The sequence below is a fragment of the Castor canadensis genome, chromosome X, assembly GCF_047511655.1.
Source record: "Castor canadensis chromosome X, mCasCan1.hap1v2, whole genome shotgun sequence".
Classification (NCBI taxonomy): Eukaryota; Metazoa; Chordata; class Mammalia; order Rodentia; family Castoridae; genus Castor; species Castor canadensis.
Genome location: NC_133405.1, coordinates 142,638,230 through 142,654,064, shown reverse-complemented (window position 1 = coordinate 142,654,064; position 15,835 = coordinate 142,638,230). Strand labels below are relative to the sequence as shown.

Here is a 15,835-nt window from a genome sequence, read left to right as displayed (position 1 = left end):
CAGAGTAAGAACTTCAAACTACACCGTGTACTTATATTTCTTATTTTACTTATTTCAGGAAATAAATAACCCGGCCTCGTATCTTCAATCTATGGTGTTGGTGTGTTTGTGATGTATGGCAAAATGGGACACAGTCAAATGCAGGTTTATTCGTCTTCATAGTTGTTACCTTTTTGTTACAAAGCCATGTGAAGTTGTATTCCCTTATTTTCAGTTGTGAAAATAATTGGGAGAATGTTTTACAAACTGATCAATGACTCTGTTTCCTTAAAGACGTAGACGATTGAACTGTGTGCCAGATCTTACTTTATTAGAGTTAACAAATTTATAAAATAAGCAAATCTTAAAAAGAGAGACTATGATACAAATTGCTAGTCAGATGTGCCAGTATGTGTATCATATCAGTATGTGTAACAACATGCCAGTAACACAAAGTAAGAAGACCAGATGCTCAACGTGACACTTTATTATGGTTTTATTTCTGTAAGTCTTGCATCAGGAAAATAGAGACCTCTTTTATTATGAGACTGGCTCTTCACTTGTACAATGCAATTTAATTAGAGTAAAATGACATTTTTACCTAACCAATTTTGTAAAAGTAAAAGTAAATGTTTTATGTACCACTACAACCTGTCTTTTTTTTTTTTTTTTTTTTTACCCCCTCATTGCTTGCTCTTTCCCTGTCACCCTGCCCCTATCATTGCAGTGCATGGCAGTATATTGTCTGCATATACAGATGGAATGTTTCAATAGTTTTCATGATGTTTTTCACATTCTCTTACCCTTTCCCACCTCCTTGTAGTTCCCTCAGACAGACCCACTGATGCCATCCCTAATCACCTCTAATGGTCCCTCATTTCAACACAATTGCTGTGGGAATTAAGTTTCCAACATACATACTTTGGCGTTAGGGGAGAAGGGGGTCACATTCAAACCACAGCAATGCCCAATTATTTTGGTACACCTTACTAGATTAGAGCCTTTATGGGGTAAGAAAGCTGTCTCTTTTTGCCCAACTTCCCCTCCATCTCCTCTCTGGTCTTATTAGGGGGTTTGGAGTGGTATATTTTGGGGATATGAGTAGGGGAAAGTTGAGTTGGAAATAATTCTTAATTTGAGTTTAGGTATATGTTTATGTGATGTGCACTTACTTTTGTGAATACCTGTCTTGTTTCTAAACTTTTCTATGTAAATACAACAGCATAGTTATTTTCACTTTCTTTTTCCCTTAAAACCTCAAGATAACTGGTTATCACTTAGTATTCAATTTCTCCAGCTGCTAATGTTACAAACCCCAAATTGCTACCCATGCTTTTAAATTTACATTTTGAAAATGCTTTTTTTTGGTACAGTGGCAATGTAAATGACAAACAAGAATGTATAAAATATCGAAGTTTTAAGAATACACATGGGTACATGCATTTCAAAAACAGATCGATATTCTTCAACTCCAAATGCAGATTTATGTTGATGAATTCTAAAAATTTATAAATTAGATTTAAAAAGTCTCCAGAGAACGTCCAGATAATTAGAACATAACGGTTCTGAAAGCGGCTAAAATCCATTCTGGTCACAAGGGAAACAACTGAGTGATGGCATTCGTTTACTAGAAATGAAGTATTGGTTTATCAGTGCACATGGTAGCATTACATCTATGTTTTCACATGTCAGTTAACACAACATCTTCAGTCTTCAAAGAAATATAACAAATACTTTTTTTTTTTTTCATCCAGTCCTCCATGGTAACATCTTTTTTTTTTTTTTTTTTTTTTCATTTTTCTTTTATTATTCATATGTGCATACAAGGCTTGGTTCATTTCTCCCCCCTGCCCCCACCCCCTCCCTTACCACCCACTCCACCCCCTCCCACTCCCCCCCTCAATACCCAGCAGAAACTATTTTGCCCTTATCTCTAATTTTGTTGTAGAGAGAGTATAAGCAATAATAGGAAGGAACAAGGGGTTTTGCTGGTTGAGATAAGGATAGCTATACAGGGCATTGACTCACATTGATTTCCTGTGTGTGGGTGTTACCTTCTAGGTTAATTCTTTTTGATCTAACCTTTTCTCTAGTTCCTGGTCCCCTTTTCCTATTGGCCTCAGTTGCTTTAGGGTATCTGCTTTAGTTTCTCTGCGTTAAGGGCAACAAATGCTAGCTAGTTTTTTAGGTGTCTTACCTATCCTCACCCCTCCCTTGTGTGCTCTCGCTTTTATCATGTGCTCATAGTCCAATCCCCTTGTTGTGTTTGCCCTTGATCTAATGTCCACATATGAGGGAGAACATACGATTTTTGGTCTTTTGAGCCAGGCTAACCTCACTCAGAATGATGTTCTCCAATTCCATCCATTTACCAGCGAATGATAACATTTCGTTCTTCTTCATGGCTGCATAAAATTCCATTGTGTATAGATACCACATTTTCTTAATCCATTCGTCAGTGCTGGGACATCTTGGCTGTTTCCATAACTTGGCTATTGTGAATAGTGCCGCAATAAACATGGATGTGCAGGTGCCTCTGGAGTAACAGTCTTTTGGGTATATCCCCAAGAGTGGTATTGCTGGATCAAATGGTAGATCGATGTCCATCTTTTTAAGTAGCCTCCAAATTTTTTTCCAGAGTGGTTGTACTAGTCTACATTCCCACCAACAGTGTAAAAGTGTTCCTTTTTCCCCGCATCCTCGCCAACACCTGTTGTTGGTGGTGTTGCTGATGATGGCTATTCTAACAGGGGTGAGGTGGAATCTTAGTGTGGTTTTAATTTGCATTTCCTTTATTGCTAGAGATGGTGAGCATTTTTTCATGTGTTTTCTGGCCATTTGAATTTCTTCTTTTGAGAAAGTTCTGTTTAGTTCACGTGCCCATTTCTTTATTGGTTCATTAGTTTTGGGAGAATTTAGTTTTTTAAGTTCCCTGTATATTCTGGTTATCAGTCCTTTGTCTGATGTATAATTGGCAAATATTTTCTCCCACTCTGTGGTTGTTCTCTTCAGTTTAGAGACCATTTCTTTTGATGAACAGAAGCTTTTTAGTTTTATGAGGTCCCATTTATCTATGCTATCTCTTAGTTGCTGTGCTGCTGGGGTTTCATTGAGAAAGTTCTTACCTATACCTACTAATTCCAGAGTATTTCCTACTCTTTCTTGTATCAACTTAAGAGTTTGGGGTCTGATATTAAGATCCTTGATCCATTTTGAGTTAATCTTGGTATAGGGTGATATACATGGATCTAGTTTCAGTTTTTTGCAGACTGCTAACCAGTTTTCCCAGCAGTTTTTGTTGAAGAGGCTGCTATTTCTCCATCGTATATTTTTAGCTCCTTTATCAAAGATAAGTTGCTCATAGTTGTGTGGCTTCATATCTGGATCCTCTATTCTGTTCCACTGGTCTTCATGTCTGTTTTTGTGCCAGTACCATGCTGTTTTTATTATTATTGCTTTGTAATATAGTTTGAAGTCAGGTATTGTGATACCTCCTGCATTGTTCTTTTGACTGAGTATTGCCTTGGCTATTCGTGGCCTCTTGTGTTTCCATATAAATTTCACAGTAGATTTTTCAATCTCTTTAATGAATGTCATGGGAATTTTGATGGGAATTGCATTAAACATGTAGATTACTTTGGGGAGTATAGACATTTTTACTATGTTGATTCTACCAATCCATGAGCATGGGAGATCTCTCCACTTTCTGTAGTCTTCCTCAATCTCTTTCTTCAGAAGTGTATAGTTTTCCTTGTAGAGGTCTTTCACATCTTTTGTTAGGTTTACACCTAGGTATTTGATTTTTTTTGAGGCTATTGTAAATGGAATTGTTTTCATACATTCTTTTTCCGTTTGCTCATTGTTAGTGTATAGAAATGCTAATGATTTTTCTATGTTGATTTTATATCCTGCTACTTTGCTATAGCTATTGATGATGTCTAGAAGCTTCTGAGTAGAGTTTTTTGGGTCTTTAAACAAATACTTTTTAAAATGCAAACAAACCAATCTGCTTTCCTTGGCAAGCTAAATGAAGTCTTACTCTTAACAGCTGACGACCAAGATCCCGAATGTAGAACGACCCTGAGAATACTCGGGATATAACACATTGGGTTCAGCTTAGATCTGGAAGCAAGAAGAACAGGAGATGGATGACAATAATCATTACAACATTCTACGCAATGTAAGACGCCCTTAAAGTTCTATGAACATTCTGTATATCAAATTTTCCTCTATTCCTCTCTGTTGCCAGAATATCTTTCTCGCTTTCAGAATGTTATATGTTATGCATAATATCCTTATACGTGTTACACACTATCCATAATATCCACAATACAACTCAGCATCTCCTTCCTTCTCTGTTTCTAGAGATCTGCTGTGTTGAGGCTGATCATACACACTAAGGAATATATATAATTCTTTCCGAATAGAAGTATCACTAAACCAAATTCTCTAATTTGAGTCGATCTGGTCACAGGAGCAACACTAAATCTACCCTAACTTAATTTTAATTTAGTGTAATTTAAATTTTTGCAGATGTTCAAACCTGTAAAAAGAGAGCTGCTCTAGAAGTAGTAGAGTCCTCAGGTCTTAAACAAAAGCAGCCTTTATGAAATAGTCAAAATACCAAATTTCCTTGATAGTCCCACTTCTTTCCAATCCCTTCCCCTCTCAGCCCACTCAAAATGTTCCAGAAGAAATAGTGGCATAGATTATATTTTCTGGAAAACATGGTTACTGTGCCTACACTCTCATCTAGTCTATCATCTGTGCACACAGCTTTGTATTAATACATACAGTCTGGACAGGATCTTTAATTATCTAAAACTAAGGTCAGCTGACAAAATGTTCAGATCTGCCCTTAAGCCACAACCAATAGTGACATGATATGTCAGTCTCTTGTCTCAGGAAAGTATCATTAATATTGTTTTGTCGTAAGACTCCTTTGGCTTAGGGTCCCGAAAGAGAATTGTACAAAGAAATTAGAAGAACATGTTCACTACTCACCATTCTTCCTTTTTACACTTAGATAGCTTTAAGACTTATGTAACATTGGAGTGATGTATGTTTTAAAACTTGTACATACAATTTATAAACACACACACACACAATAGTGGTACAGAATAGGGGTAGAGGGTATGCTATTTTACAGTGTAAGTAATGTAAGTGGTTTGGAATAATGTAAAAATAGAAAATAGGATGGTATGATAAACCACGTATAAACAAATGCAAGTTGTAAAATTAGCTGATGTTTACTTGAATTGAAAATTTTCAACTTCTTTGAATAGCTTGAAGATGCTCTTACAAAGACATTAGGGAATAAAATTTTAGAGATCACTGTTTTTGATCAAGGATTCTCCATGAGGTGTGAACATCAGGGTCACCTGAGACCCAACTGACTTCCCCAAATTGGCCCTGTGCATTTTTGACAAGCTCTGGTAATTATGCCACATGCAATCTTTTTTGAAAAGTTACTCTACGTATTCTAAAATTTCAACTTAGTGTCTAATCAAACACTCATTATTTTGGCTTTATACATTTTCATTACTGGGGAATTAAAAGAAGAACCTCACTGAACTGTAAGCTATACTGCCATCCCAGTTACACACACACATTCACAGTATAAGTAATGTAAATGGTTTGGAATGGGATAGTGTGTATGTGTGTGTGTGTGTGTGTGTGTGAATGGATAGGTATACATACGCTTAAGAAAATAAATATTTTTGACTTAAATATACTGCAGATACAACAATGAAGGGCTAAGGATAAAGGTGAGTGGCAGAGGGCTTGCTAAGCATTACTTATACATGTTTATGTTTACAAACATAAACATGAATATAAACACATAAGCAATTGTCATAATAAATGTGTATCAAGGAATTTCATTTAAATGTAGAACAGCAAAAGAACACTAAAAAACATAGTACTCTTGTGAGCTCACTACTTTATGCTAGGAAGAACAGCCGTTTTTCACAAATTAATCACACAGCAACTCCAAGTGAGGTTTAGGGCAACAGTGATACCTGATAAAATAACAGGATCCTGACAACATGCCTCCGTTGAAAGAAGGTTGTCAAAGGATGCTGCAATTTCAACGCTGTATCAAATAAGTCTTTTTAACACAAATATTTTGTTTCAGAAAAGGCATGAGCTCAAAACTGCTAAAATTCTTGGAAGACACTATGCTGACCCCTCTACCAGCAACGCACACACACAAAAGAAATTGTCAACGACTACCTCTTTACGTACTCTTCCTTAAAACAGCTAGGATTATGGCACGGCTTCTGCCAAAACTAATCCTGATTTTGAGAGAAAGAAATATCCCAAGGGATTATAAATCAGAGAATAAACAGCTTGTTTCTGGCTAGTTCCAAATATTCAAGTACTGAATATTCAAGCTCAGAAACATATCCTAAATTTATGTATTCAGCATAATGAAGCCAAAGGAAAATATCAGGGTAAGAAGGGGACTTTCTCCCAGATAAGACATATAATCCATAAAGAACATACACAAAACATCTGTAAGGGTCATAATACTTACATCATCAATGTCTTCATCATCATCCCCGACATCATCAAACTGGATTTCATCATCCTCTCTGGGACCAAATGTGTCCGTTTCATTGACTTTAGCTAAACATACAATAACAAAAATGCCCACTGAATAATCAAAATATTATTAAGTATTATTAAGAAAAGAAATGGGTCTGACATAAAACAATACACATTCTTTATTTCAATTCATGCAGGTTTCTTTACCAAAAATCCCAGAGATCAAATTAATAAAAGTCCCCCAGATGATCATTCATTTAAAAATTGTTACAAAAACAAGAGCCATGTGTTCTTTTGTTCAAAAGAGTATTTTAGTAAAGCCGACAGACTCTGATTAGACTCACTGAAAACCTTCAAAATATCCTTCAGAAAGGATTTGAGAAAGGCCTAGAAATATCCTCATAGTATGCGAGTTCTCACCAGTCAGAGAGACTTAGTCAAATACCTGTAAGACATAAAAGCAAAAAGAGCTGCTAGTTTTAAAAAGGCCAATAATTTCATGAGGATCATCATTGTTAGGAAGAATCTTACTATTTTTATGATAAAATGCACTGGAATTAAAAATAAACTAGCTGCCCTGTAAAGAAAACATTGAGGCTTACAAATTCATGCATGGTCTTAGTTTAGTCTTTCCAAGTTTTCAAGTGACAATGCTTTATGTTGGCCTTTCAGAAAGAAAATAAGTATTTTTGTTTTATATACCCTGTAGATACAATCATGAATCATGAAGGGCTTGGGAATGTAACATGAGGATCCTGATGAAATTATTGGCAGTTTAAGTGTAGCAGCTCTGTTTTGGTTTTATTTCTTATGCGTAAGCATGAATTGAGTAAATCTTTCTGACTGATAAGATGTAGCTCAGTGGTTGAGTACTACATTATGTGAAGGCCCTGGGTTCTAATCCCAGCACTGCAATACAAAACCACACAAATCCTAACCATGCCAACACATAAGAGAACATTGTTCTCTATAAAAATCAAAACAAGTATCCTAATTGGTGATGCTTACATGAAAACTGCCAGTCTCTTGAGAATGGTGCAGCACACCAGCAACCCAAGCTACTCAGGAGACTGAGGCAGGGGGATCTCATCTGGGTACATAGTGAAACCCCCTATTAAAAGAAGTAACAAAATAAAGTTGCCAGCTACTTAAGAAGGTAGAGTAAGGAGGATCATATTTTGAGACCAGCCTGATCAAAAAAGTTAGCAAGACCCTATTTCAAAACAATAAACTGGGTGTGGTAGATGATTCCTATAATCCTAATTGTGAAATTAGGACGGTAGTCAGAAGCCAGCCTGAGGAAACCACAGACCCTATTTGAAAAGCAAGTGAAAGCAACTGACCTGGAGGTGTGACTTAAGAGGTAGTACACTTGACTAGTGACCCGAAGACCCTGAGTTCAAATCTACTATCAGGGGTCAGGCACAGTGGCTCACAGCTATAATCCCAGCTACTGGGAGGATTATGGTTCAATGCCAGCCCAGGCAAAAAGAAAATTGTTCAGATCACACCTCTGCAAATGAGCCAGGTCTGTGGCCCTCACTGCGTGGAAACCCATAGGTAGGAGATCACAGTCTGGGCTCATCTTGGACTAAGATATGAGACTGTATTTTTAAAAAATACCTTCAGTTCTGGAGGCATGGATCAAGTGCCTGCCTAGCATCACAGAAGTCTTGGGTTCAAAACTCAGTATTTAAAAAGGCAGGGGCAAGAGGAAGGGCATGAAGAAAAGAGAACAAAGGAGAGGGAGAAGGGGAAGGGAAAGAAAAGGAGGGAAGGAGAATGGGGAGAAAAGAAGAAGGAAGAGAAAAGAAGCCAGAGGAGGAGAAAGAAGAAAAAAAGAAAGAAGTGAAGCAAAGGAGGAAAAAAGAAGGGAGGAGAAGAAGAGAGGAAGAGGGGGAGAACAGGGAGGAGGAGAAAGAAGGAAAACAAGATAAAGGAGGAGTTGAAGTAGAAGGAGGAGGAGGAGAAGGAGAAAGTGGAGATGAGGAGGAGGAGGAGGAGAAGTAGATGGAGGAGGAGCAGTAGGAGGAGGAGGAGGAGAAGGCAGGTACGAGGACTAGGAGAAGACAGAGATGATGAGGAGGAGAAGTAGAAGGTGGAGGAGAAGGAGAAGGCAGGGATGATGAGGAAGAGAATTAGAAGGAGGAGGAGAAGTAGGAGGAGGAGGAGAAGGCAGGGATGAGGAGGAGGAGGAGAAGTGAAGGAGGAGGAGGAGGAGAAGGTGGGGATGAGGAAGAGAAGGAGGAGGAGGAGGAAGAGAAGGGATGAGGAAGAGGAGGAGGAGAAGCAGAAGGAGCAGGAGAAGGAGGAGAACCCTAGTACCAAAAAAGGAGGAGAGAGTAAGAAAAAGTTTCCTAAATGGCATTCTTGGATGCTCTATATTCAAAGCTTATAAACTCACCAACTGCTCACCAAAAGAACATTTTTTAGTGATTCCTACTTAACTTTCTAAAATGCTACCATACTTAAAATTTTGTAACACACAACAGACCCAATTCTACCAAAATCCCTCATGTTATCCCTAAGGAACCATAACAGCACATGACAGCATTTGGTAACACTATAGACATTACCATGTTCTGGAAGCTCTCCATATGCCTTCTGGCTTCTAGCTTCATTTGCATTACACTTCAAAATTACATCAGCTTTTTTATCCTTAGAAATAATTAATGTTTTAAACTGGTGAGAACAAAGTATCATTTGTTTCCTAATTCTTTTCAAGTTACACACACTAAGGAAAAACTCACTCCGTGTTTACTTACAAACTTGTGCGTCTTTCACAAACAAACAAATGCCAGGTACAAGTGGCTCATGCCTGTAACCCTACCCACTGGGGAGGCAGAGATCACAAGGATCGCAGTTTGAAGCCAGTGCTGGCAAAATAGTTCAGGAGACCCTACCTTAAAAAATCCCATCACAATAAAGGGCTGGCGGAGTGGTTCAAGGTGTAGGCCAAGAGTTCACACCCCAGTACCACAACAAACAAACAAACACAAACAACCTTTGGGTGTAAATTAACAAAAAGAAGGGTAGGGTGCATATAACTAATAGCAATTCATAAAAGGACCTTTTACAGATTTAATCTTCATAAAAGCAAAACAGACAACCTTCCCCTTCATCTTACTTAGTAATACTTTTGATTAGAAGTCTCTTGAAGCACAAAAACTGCAATGTGAACTTTGTAAGTGAAACACAATTGAAAACTGAAAAAGAGTATAATGGGTTCTAGAAAAACATATCAGTGTGAAGTTGGGCCTGAGCTGAGTGGCTTTTGCTTCCCTCATTATTCTGTTCAGTTGATGCTTGTGTAACTATTTTCTCCCTGCATCCTGTTTCCTATCTTAATGACTTTGTATAGAATTAGTTAAAATGTTTCAGCCCTTTCCCTGGGTACTGGCCATTCCTAGATTGTAGGAAAGGTCACAATCAGAAGAGCTCTCAGGAAAATGTGAAGCAGAGACTTACTGTGACAAAATCCAGACACCTGGACCTCTAAACAACAAGCTTTCTGCACAATTGCTGCTTTCTTACCTTCACAGGTCTGGGATGCTCTGCAACCTGCAGACTAAGCTAAAACACTCTCGCCCACATCGTAAAACCTCTCATTACTAAAGATTAAAATGCTACTCTGGCACCAGGTGACTGAGACTGAGAACATTCCCAGAAACGATGTTATGCACATCTTCTCTTGGCAGTATCACGTAAGATGGCCTACCATGGGTAATTCTGCTGTCACCAGAGAACCAAGAGACAGAGTGACAAGATAATACAAAGTGCTAATGCTTCCATGTTAGCAGCTGCACAGCCAGACTTTTCATGTTTGCAACTGGTTCTTAGGATTTATTGCCAATCAGAATGATCTGTGCAGTTTCAAAATACTTAACTCCTTTCTAAGACTGAGAGTAGATGTGGGGCATACCCTCAGAAACTGAATTTTGAAAAGCTCTTTCCAATGGGTGGTTTTGGTGCAAACATCCCTGAGAAGCACAGACTTAAAATGCTCAACTTTTAAAGAACCTGACTCAGCTAGACTGGTGATTGGGCAGAAGTTCCTGTTGATGCCTTACAATTAATTGCAAAGAAATCCAAAGAGAGGCAAGTAAAATAATCATGGTGATTCACTGACCATATGAAGTGAACCAGTATTTCCAAAATTGTATGTGCAGACAAATACACAAAGATTTTATTAAAATGCACATGGGATTCAAATTTGAATGAAAAATATGTAGTTTCAAAGAAAACCTGTAACTTTCTACTTTGGAAGTTTTTATAAAAGAAAATTACTATATGATTGAGTCTATTACAACAGAGGCACAGAACAGTCATAGTGGAGGAGAATCCAATGGTTAACCAGACTCCACTTTGTCTCTCACACAGTGTCCTTTTCTGAGTTGCTCTTTCCCCCTCAGATTATTTTAATTCTGGCATTGTGGATCTGACCAAAGTCCGTCCTGTGAAGCAAAGGGAGGTTGCCACCAGAGCAGCAGCACTTCGTGTCATGAATCAGGGATGATGATTATTCAGATTATGCTCCCACCAGGAGCACTAGCTGTGCAAACACCCAAGTCTTGCCTTTGTTCTTTCCCTGCTATATGACCTCAAGGCTGTTCCTAACTCCCCTTAGACCTGTCTTCCCAGAACAAGCACACTGAAGCTTTCCCATTATATCATCAACTTCTCCAGTCTGTTTTTCTTTAGCCACCAGTTAGCTGGGCCTCACAGAGAAGGGCTATTGCTCCAAGAGAGGGGCTTGTGACAGACACCAAGACTCACTGAAATTCTCTAACGAGTTGAGAATACTGCCAAAGTCTGTCACTATCCATTCTGTCAGAAGTCTGAAAATAACCGAATGCACGTGATAATCTGAAGAGTGCTTATTGGAGAAAAATGGGAGACTGTCAGAAGACCAAGCTCTCTAGTATTTTAACCTGCCCTGTCCTAAGACTCTATTCCTATGCCTCTCATATCTGTTCCATGTAGCCATGAAAATCAGCAACGCAACAGCCACTGGAAGATGTAGAACAAGTTCTGACCTCTGTCAAAACACCACTCTCTACAGAGCTATTCCGTAGTACCCGGAAGCTCCCCCTTACAGTAAAGCTTTCCTTTATTTGAAATAATTCAAAGCTTATTTACTAGCAATATTCCACCACCCTTTGTCCAGAGGATTCAGAGAAAAATAGTCTATGCAATGCCTTTAAGCAGAGGTAACATCTGGGGAAAAAAACCCAACGAAAGAAATGTAAAAGTGTTAGAAGTCAATGTCCATAGGAGATTAGAACACCCCAGCACACTTCTGTGAATCTAGAAAGCCCAAGCAGATGCTCACAAAAGAGAAGACACTAATCTCTTACCCCTGAAAGGCCTTAATCTCAGCTCTGATTGATCTTGAGACTCTGCAAAGCACGAGATGAAAACTAGGGATGAATGGTCTGTTGATTGGCTTGGTGTATCCCGACTTGTACAAAGTCACCCTCATAGACTGGGAGGCTTACCATTGTGCGTAGTTGCTGTTGTTGGGTTTTGAGACTGTCTTGCCATGTAACTAACCCGTGAACTCAGGCTCCTACACATTCCACCTCCCAGGTACCAGGATTATTGGTGGTATCAGGACACCTGGCAGGCTTCCTGCTTCTAACAAAATCTCAACCAAAAACATGAACTGTCCACTAAAGGAACCAAGCAGTTAAGGCCACAGAATTTGCTCAGAAAAGTCACTAAGCAAAAAAGCAACAGCAACCAATTTAAGACTTGCTACATTGTATTTGACATGTTCAGTTTTCAACAATAACACCACCAAAAAGTAGGAGACCTTGAGAACACAAAGTACGGCCTCCAACAAGACAAAAAAAGAGTCACCTCAAAAAATATCTTACAGAGGCCAGAAGTTGGACATTACATCAACTACTATAAATACATTTAAAGAATTAAAGGAAAACACATCTACAAATACTGATGGGATGATGACACTGATGTCTTATAGCAGGGAGGAGGACCAGAAGAGAAACAGACAGGCTGTGTTTGGTAATGAGGCAGGGGGAAGGGATGGCAAAGCAGAGAGATAAAACACTGAAACATGAAGAAGGTCACATAGCCCTGGGGGAATGGAATAGCCAGTAAAGTCACCTGCAGCCAAATGTGGGCTGAGGTTTGCTTCTTGCTTCTGTAACCTGCTTGCAAGGGTATATAACGTGAGACCCCTTTGCTCTCAGGGGCTCAGCCCTTGGACGACACGAGTCCACTGGGTCTGTGCCGGCACAATTAAACCATTGCTTCCTGCTGAACTGCCTCAGTGTCCTGTATCTCAGCTTGAGATTCCCGCAACAGTCTCACTAAATGGAAAATGAAAATGAAAACACAGAACTTCTCCAAAGAAACAAATTCCAAACCAGGCATGGCTGTTCAAGTCTGTGTTCCTGGCTGCATGGGAGGTGGAGATCCGGGAGGATAGTGGTTCCAGGCCAGGGTAGGCAAAAAGTTCACACGACCCCCTCTCAACCAATGGCTAGGCACGGTAGTACGGGGCTGTGGTTCCGGCTGCACAGGGAGGCCCAGTAGGAGAACCACGGCCCAAGGTGGTCCCACGGCATAAAGTGGGACCCTATCTCAAAATTGGCCGATGCAGAAAAAAAAGAGCTGGCGGGGTGGCTCAAGTAGTAGTGCTGGCCTGCCTACCAAGTTCAACCTCCAGCTAAGCCAACTGCAATTAGGATAATAATAAAAGGTAAAAAACTGAATAGCTGACTTGACAGGGCCACTGTATAATGAGAAGAAACAACTGGACAAATGATCAACAAGGAAATAAGAGGACCTGAAGTGTAGGGCAGCGAGACCTAACAGATACCTACAGACCCTGCAAAGCACAGCAATAGACACACTGGAAACTTCACAGTATCATAACTTAAAAGGGATGAGTTTCTTCTACATGAAAATCAAATGGATTTCACAAACTCACAAAGCATATGCAGTTTCAAGCTTGAGCTTACAGAGGGCTATGTATGACCACAGCTTTTGTGCTCATCCTAAATTGACAGCATATGCTTAAAGAACAGTTTGTATTTTGACCATTTGCATGCACATCACCATGCTCCACCAGCAGGCTATCTAAAGACCATAAGGCCCAAGAGAATGGAAGAGTTGACTTATTCAGCTGCATTCCTAGAATAACAGTTTCCCAGACCATTACATTTAAAAAATGAAGACGTAAGTAATGAACTGGGTGTGGGGGGGCTCACCTACAGTGCCAGCTACACGGGAGGTTGAGGCAGGAGGATCACTTGAGTCCCGGAACCCAGGTTGATACCCTGGGCAATGCAGCAAAACTCCTTCTCCCCAGTAAAAATACATTAAGGTGGTAAGTGACTGGAACTCCACAGGATTACTAAATTTTTGTTCTACCAAGGGAGAATAGGATCAAAGTACATTGTGTGCATGTAGGGAAAAGTCATAATGAAATCCACTGAAACAAACAATAAACAAACAAACTGTGAGACAGATGTTTCTGAGGGGACTGTGGGGGACCCAAAGAGTAATGGGGTGAAGTGATCAGAGTGCACTGCATGCATATATGGAAATATCACGATGAACGACCCCCACACACATAGTACAACTGACATGCCCTAACAAGAAAGTGGGGGAAAACAAGAAAGGAAGACTCCTTTGTAAAATGAACACCACCTCCCTAGGCTGTCATTCTTTTTAGGAAATGTAATTTAGAACCGCTAAAGAAAATGGACAGTTTTGCCATTTTACCATAAGAGCAGTGAAAAACGTCAGCTTGAGCCATTATTACTTCACAGACCAGTGTTGGGGAATCGCCATCTCTTAACATCCTAGAGCATCTAACACATGGCCTTCAGATGAACAAGAACAGAAGGATCTGTGGTTTTTATCTACACCTACCAGGGATTATTTATTGCATCGTATATTTAAAATAGTAAGAGAAAAAAGCATTTTCCCACAAGACACATATACTATTAATCAACTTGGAGAATTATTCTGAACAATAAAAGAGCCATAATCTCTGACTCAAGGGTCCATAATAATGTTAAATGGCAGAATGGTGAGAGAGCCTATGGGCAGGAACTGGCCAAAGATGCCAATACTGTGATTTCAAACATTAACCACTAAGTAACAAGGACCCAGTACAAATTCAAATGAGATTTTTTTTTTTACCTGATAGTCTCGTAGACCAACCAATATAACATCTGAGGTGTTTATCCAAACCTGTAAAAGACAATTTCCTGCATATTATTTAAAAGATATATGGTACAGAACAATGTTAGATGTGTGTCCCCACAAACTAGATCCTCAATTTCCCCACTTTGGGAAAAGCATCTGTCGAGAATTAGGTTGCAAAAGGGACAAGGTGGTGGTGCAGGCCTGTAATCCTAGCTGTAAGGAATTATTTCTATTTTCTTATATTTGCTGAGGCTTGCTTTGTGCCATAGAATATGACCTATTTTGGAGAAGGTTCCACGGGCTGCTGAGAAGAATGTATATGGTGTAGAAGTTGGATGAAATGTTCTGTAGACATCAAGTAGGTTCATTTGATCTATTGTATATTTTAGATCATGGATTTCTTTATTGATTTTTTTGTTTGGATGACCTATCTATTAATGATAATGGGGTGTTAAAGTCTCCCACAACCACTGTGTTGGAGTTGATATATGCTTTTAGGTCTTTCAGGGTATGTTTGATGAAATTGGGTGTGTTGACATTGTGCATACAGGTTGATAATTATTATTTCCTTTTGGTCTATTTCCCCTTTTATTAGTATGGAATGTCCTTCTTTATCTCATTTGATCAATGCATATTTGAAGTCTACTGTGTCAGAGATATGTATTGGACTCCTGCCTGTTTTGGGGGGCCATTGGCTTGGTAAATCTTCTTCCAGCCTTTCATCCTAAGCCTATGCTTAGGATGTCAGTGAGGTGGGTCTCCTGTAAGCAACAAATTATTGGATATTCCTTTTTAATCCATTTCATCAAGTGGTGCCTTTTGATGGGTGAATTAAGTCCATTAACATTAAGTGTTAGTACTGATAGGTATGTGGTGATTCCTGTCATTTAGTTGTCTTAGTTGTTTGAAGGTTTGATTGTGTATACCTAGATTGAGGTTACTCTCTACTTTCTTGCTTTTTCTTTTCCTGTGCTTTGGTGCTTCCTGTCTTTCATGGTTAAGTTGGGTTTCACTTTCTGTGTGCAGAATCCCTCGAAGAATCTTTTGTAGTGGTGGTTTTGTGGTGACATTTTGTTTTTCTTTCTGCTTATCATGGAAGACTTTTACTGCTCCATTTATTTGG

At 39.2% G+C, this 15,835-nt stretch overlaps 2 protein-coding genes across 8 annotated transcripts in view; one reads left to right on the top strand and one right to left on the bottom strand.

The window, feature by feature from the left end:
• The window catches only part of LOC141410420 (ATP-dependent RNA helicase DDX3Y), a 1,065,346-nt gene that overhangs the window by 182,143 nt on the left and 867,368 nt on the right, over positions 1–15,835 (top strand). The window lies entirely within an intron of this gene.
• The window catches only part of LOC141419726 (eukaryotic translation initiation factor 1A, Y-chromosomal-like), a 41,106-nt gene continuing 27,235 nt past the window's right edge, over positions 1,965–15,835 (bottom strand). For 3 of the 6 annotated variants that reach the window (XM_074063250.1, XM_074063249.1, XM_074063251.1), the window contains 3 exons: positions 14,707–14,757; positions 6,518–6,609; positions 1,965–4,101 (listed from right to left, as the gene is read on the bottom strand). In XM_074063250.1, the coding sequence (XP_073919351.1) occupies positions 3,918–4,101; positions 6,518–6,609; positions 14,707–14,757 (327 nt within the window). In that variant the 3' untranslated portion in view covers positions 1,965–3,917. Of the gene's footprint in view, positions 4,102–6,517; positions 6,610–7,536; positions 7,640–9,104; positions 9,187–14,706; positions 14,758–15,835 lie in introns of all 6 variants that reach the window. The other 3 variants (XM_074063252.1, XM_074063253.1, XM_074063254.1) reach the window with 3 other exon arrangements.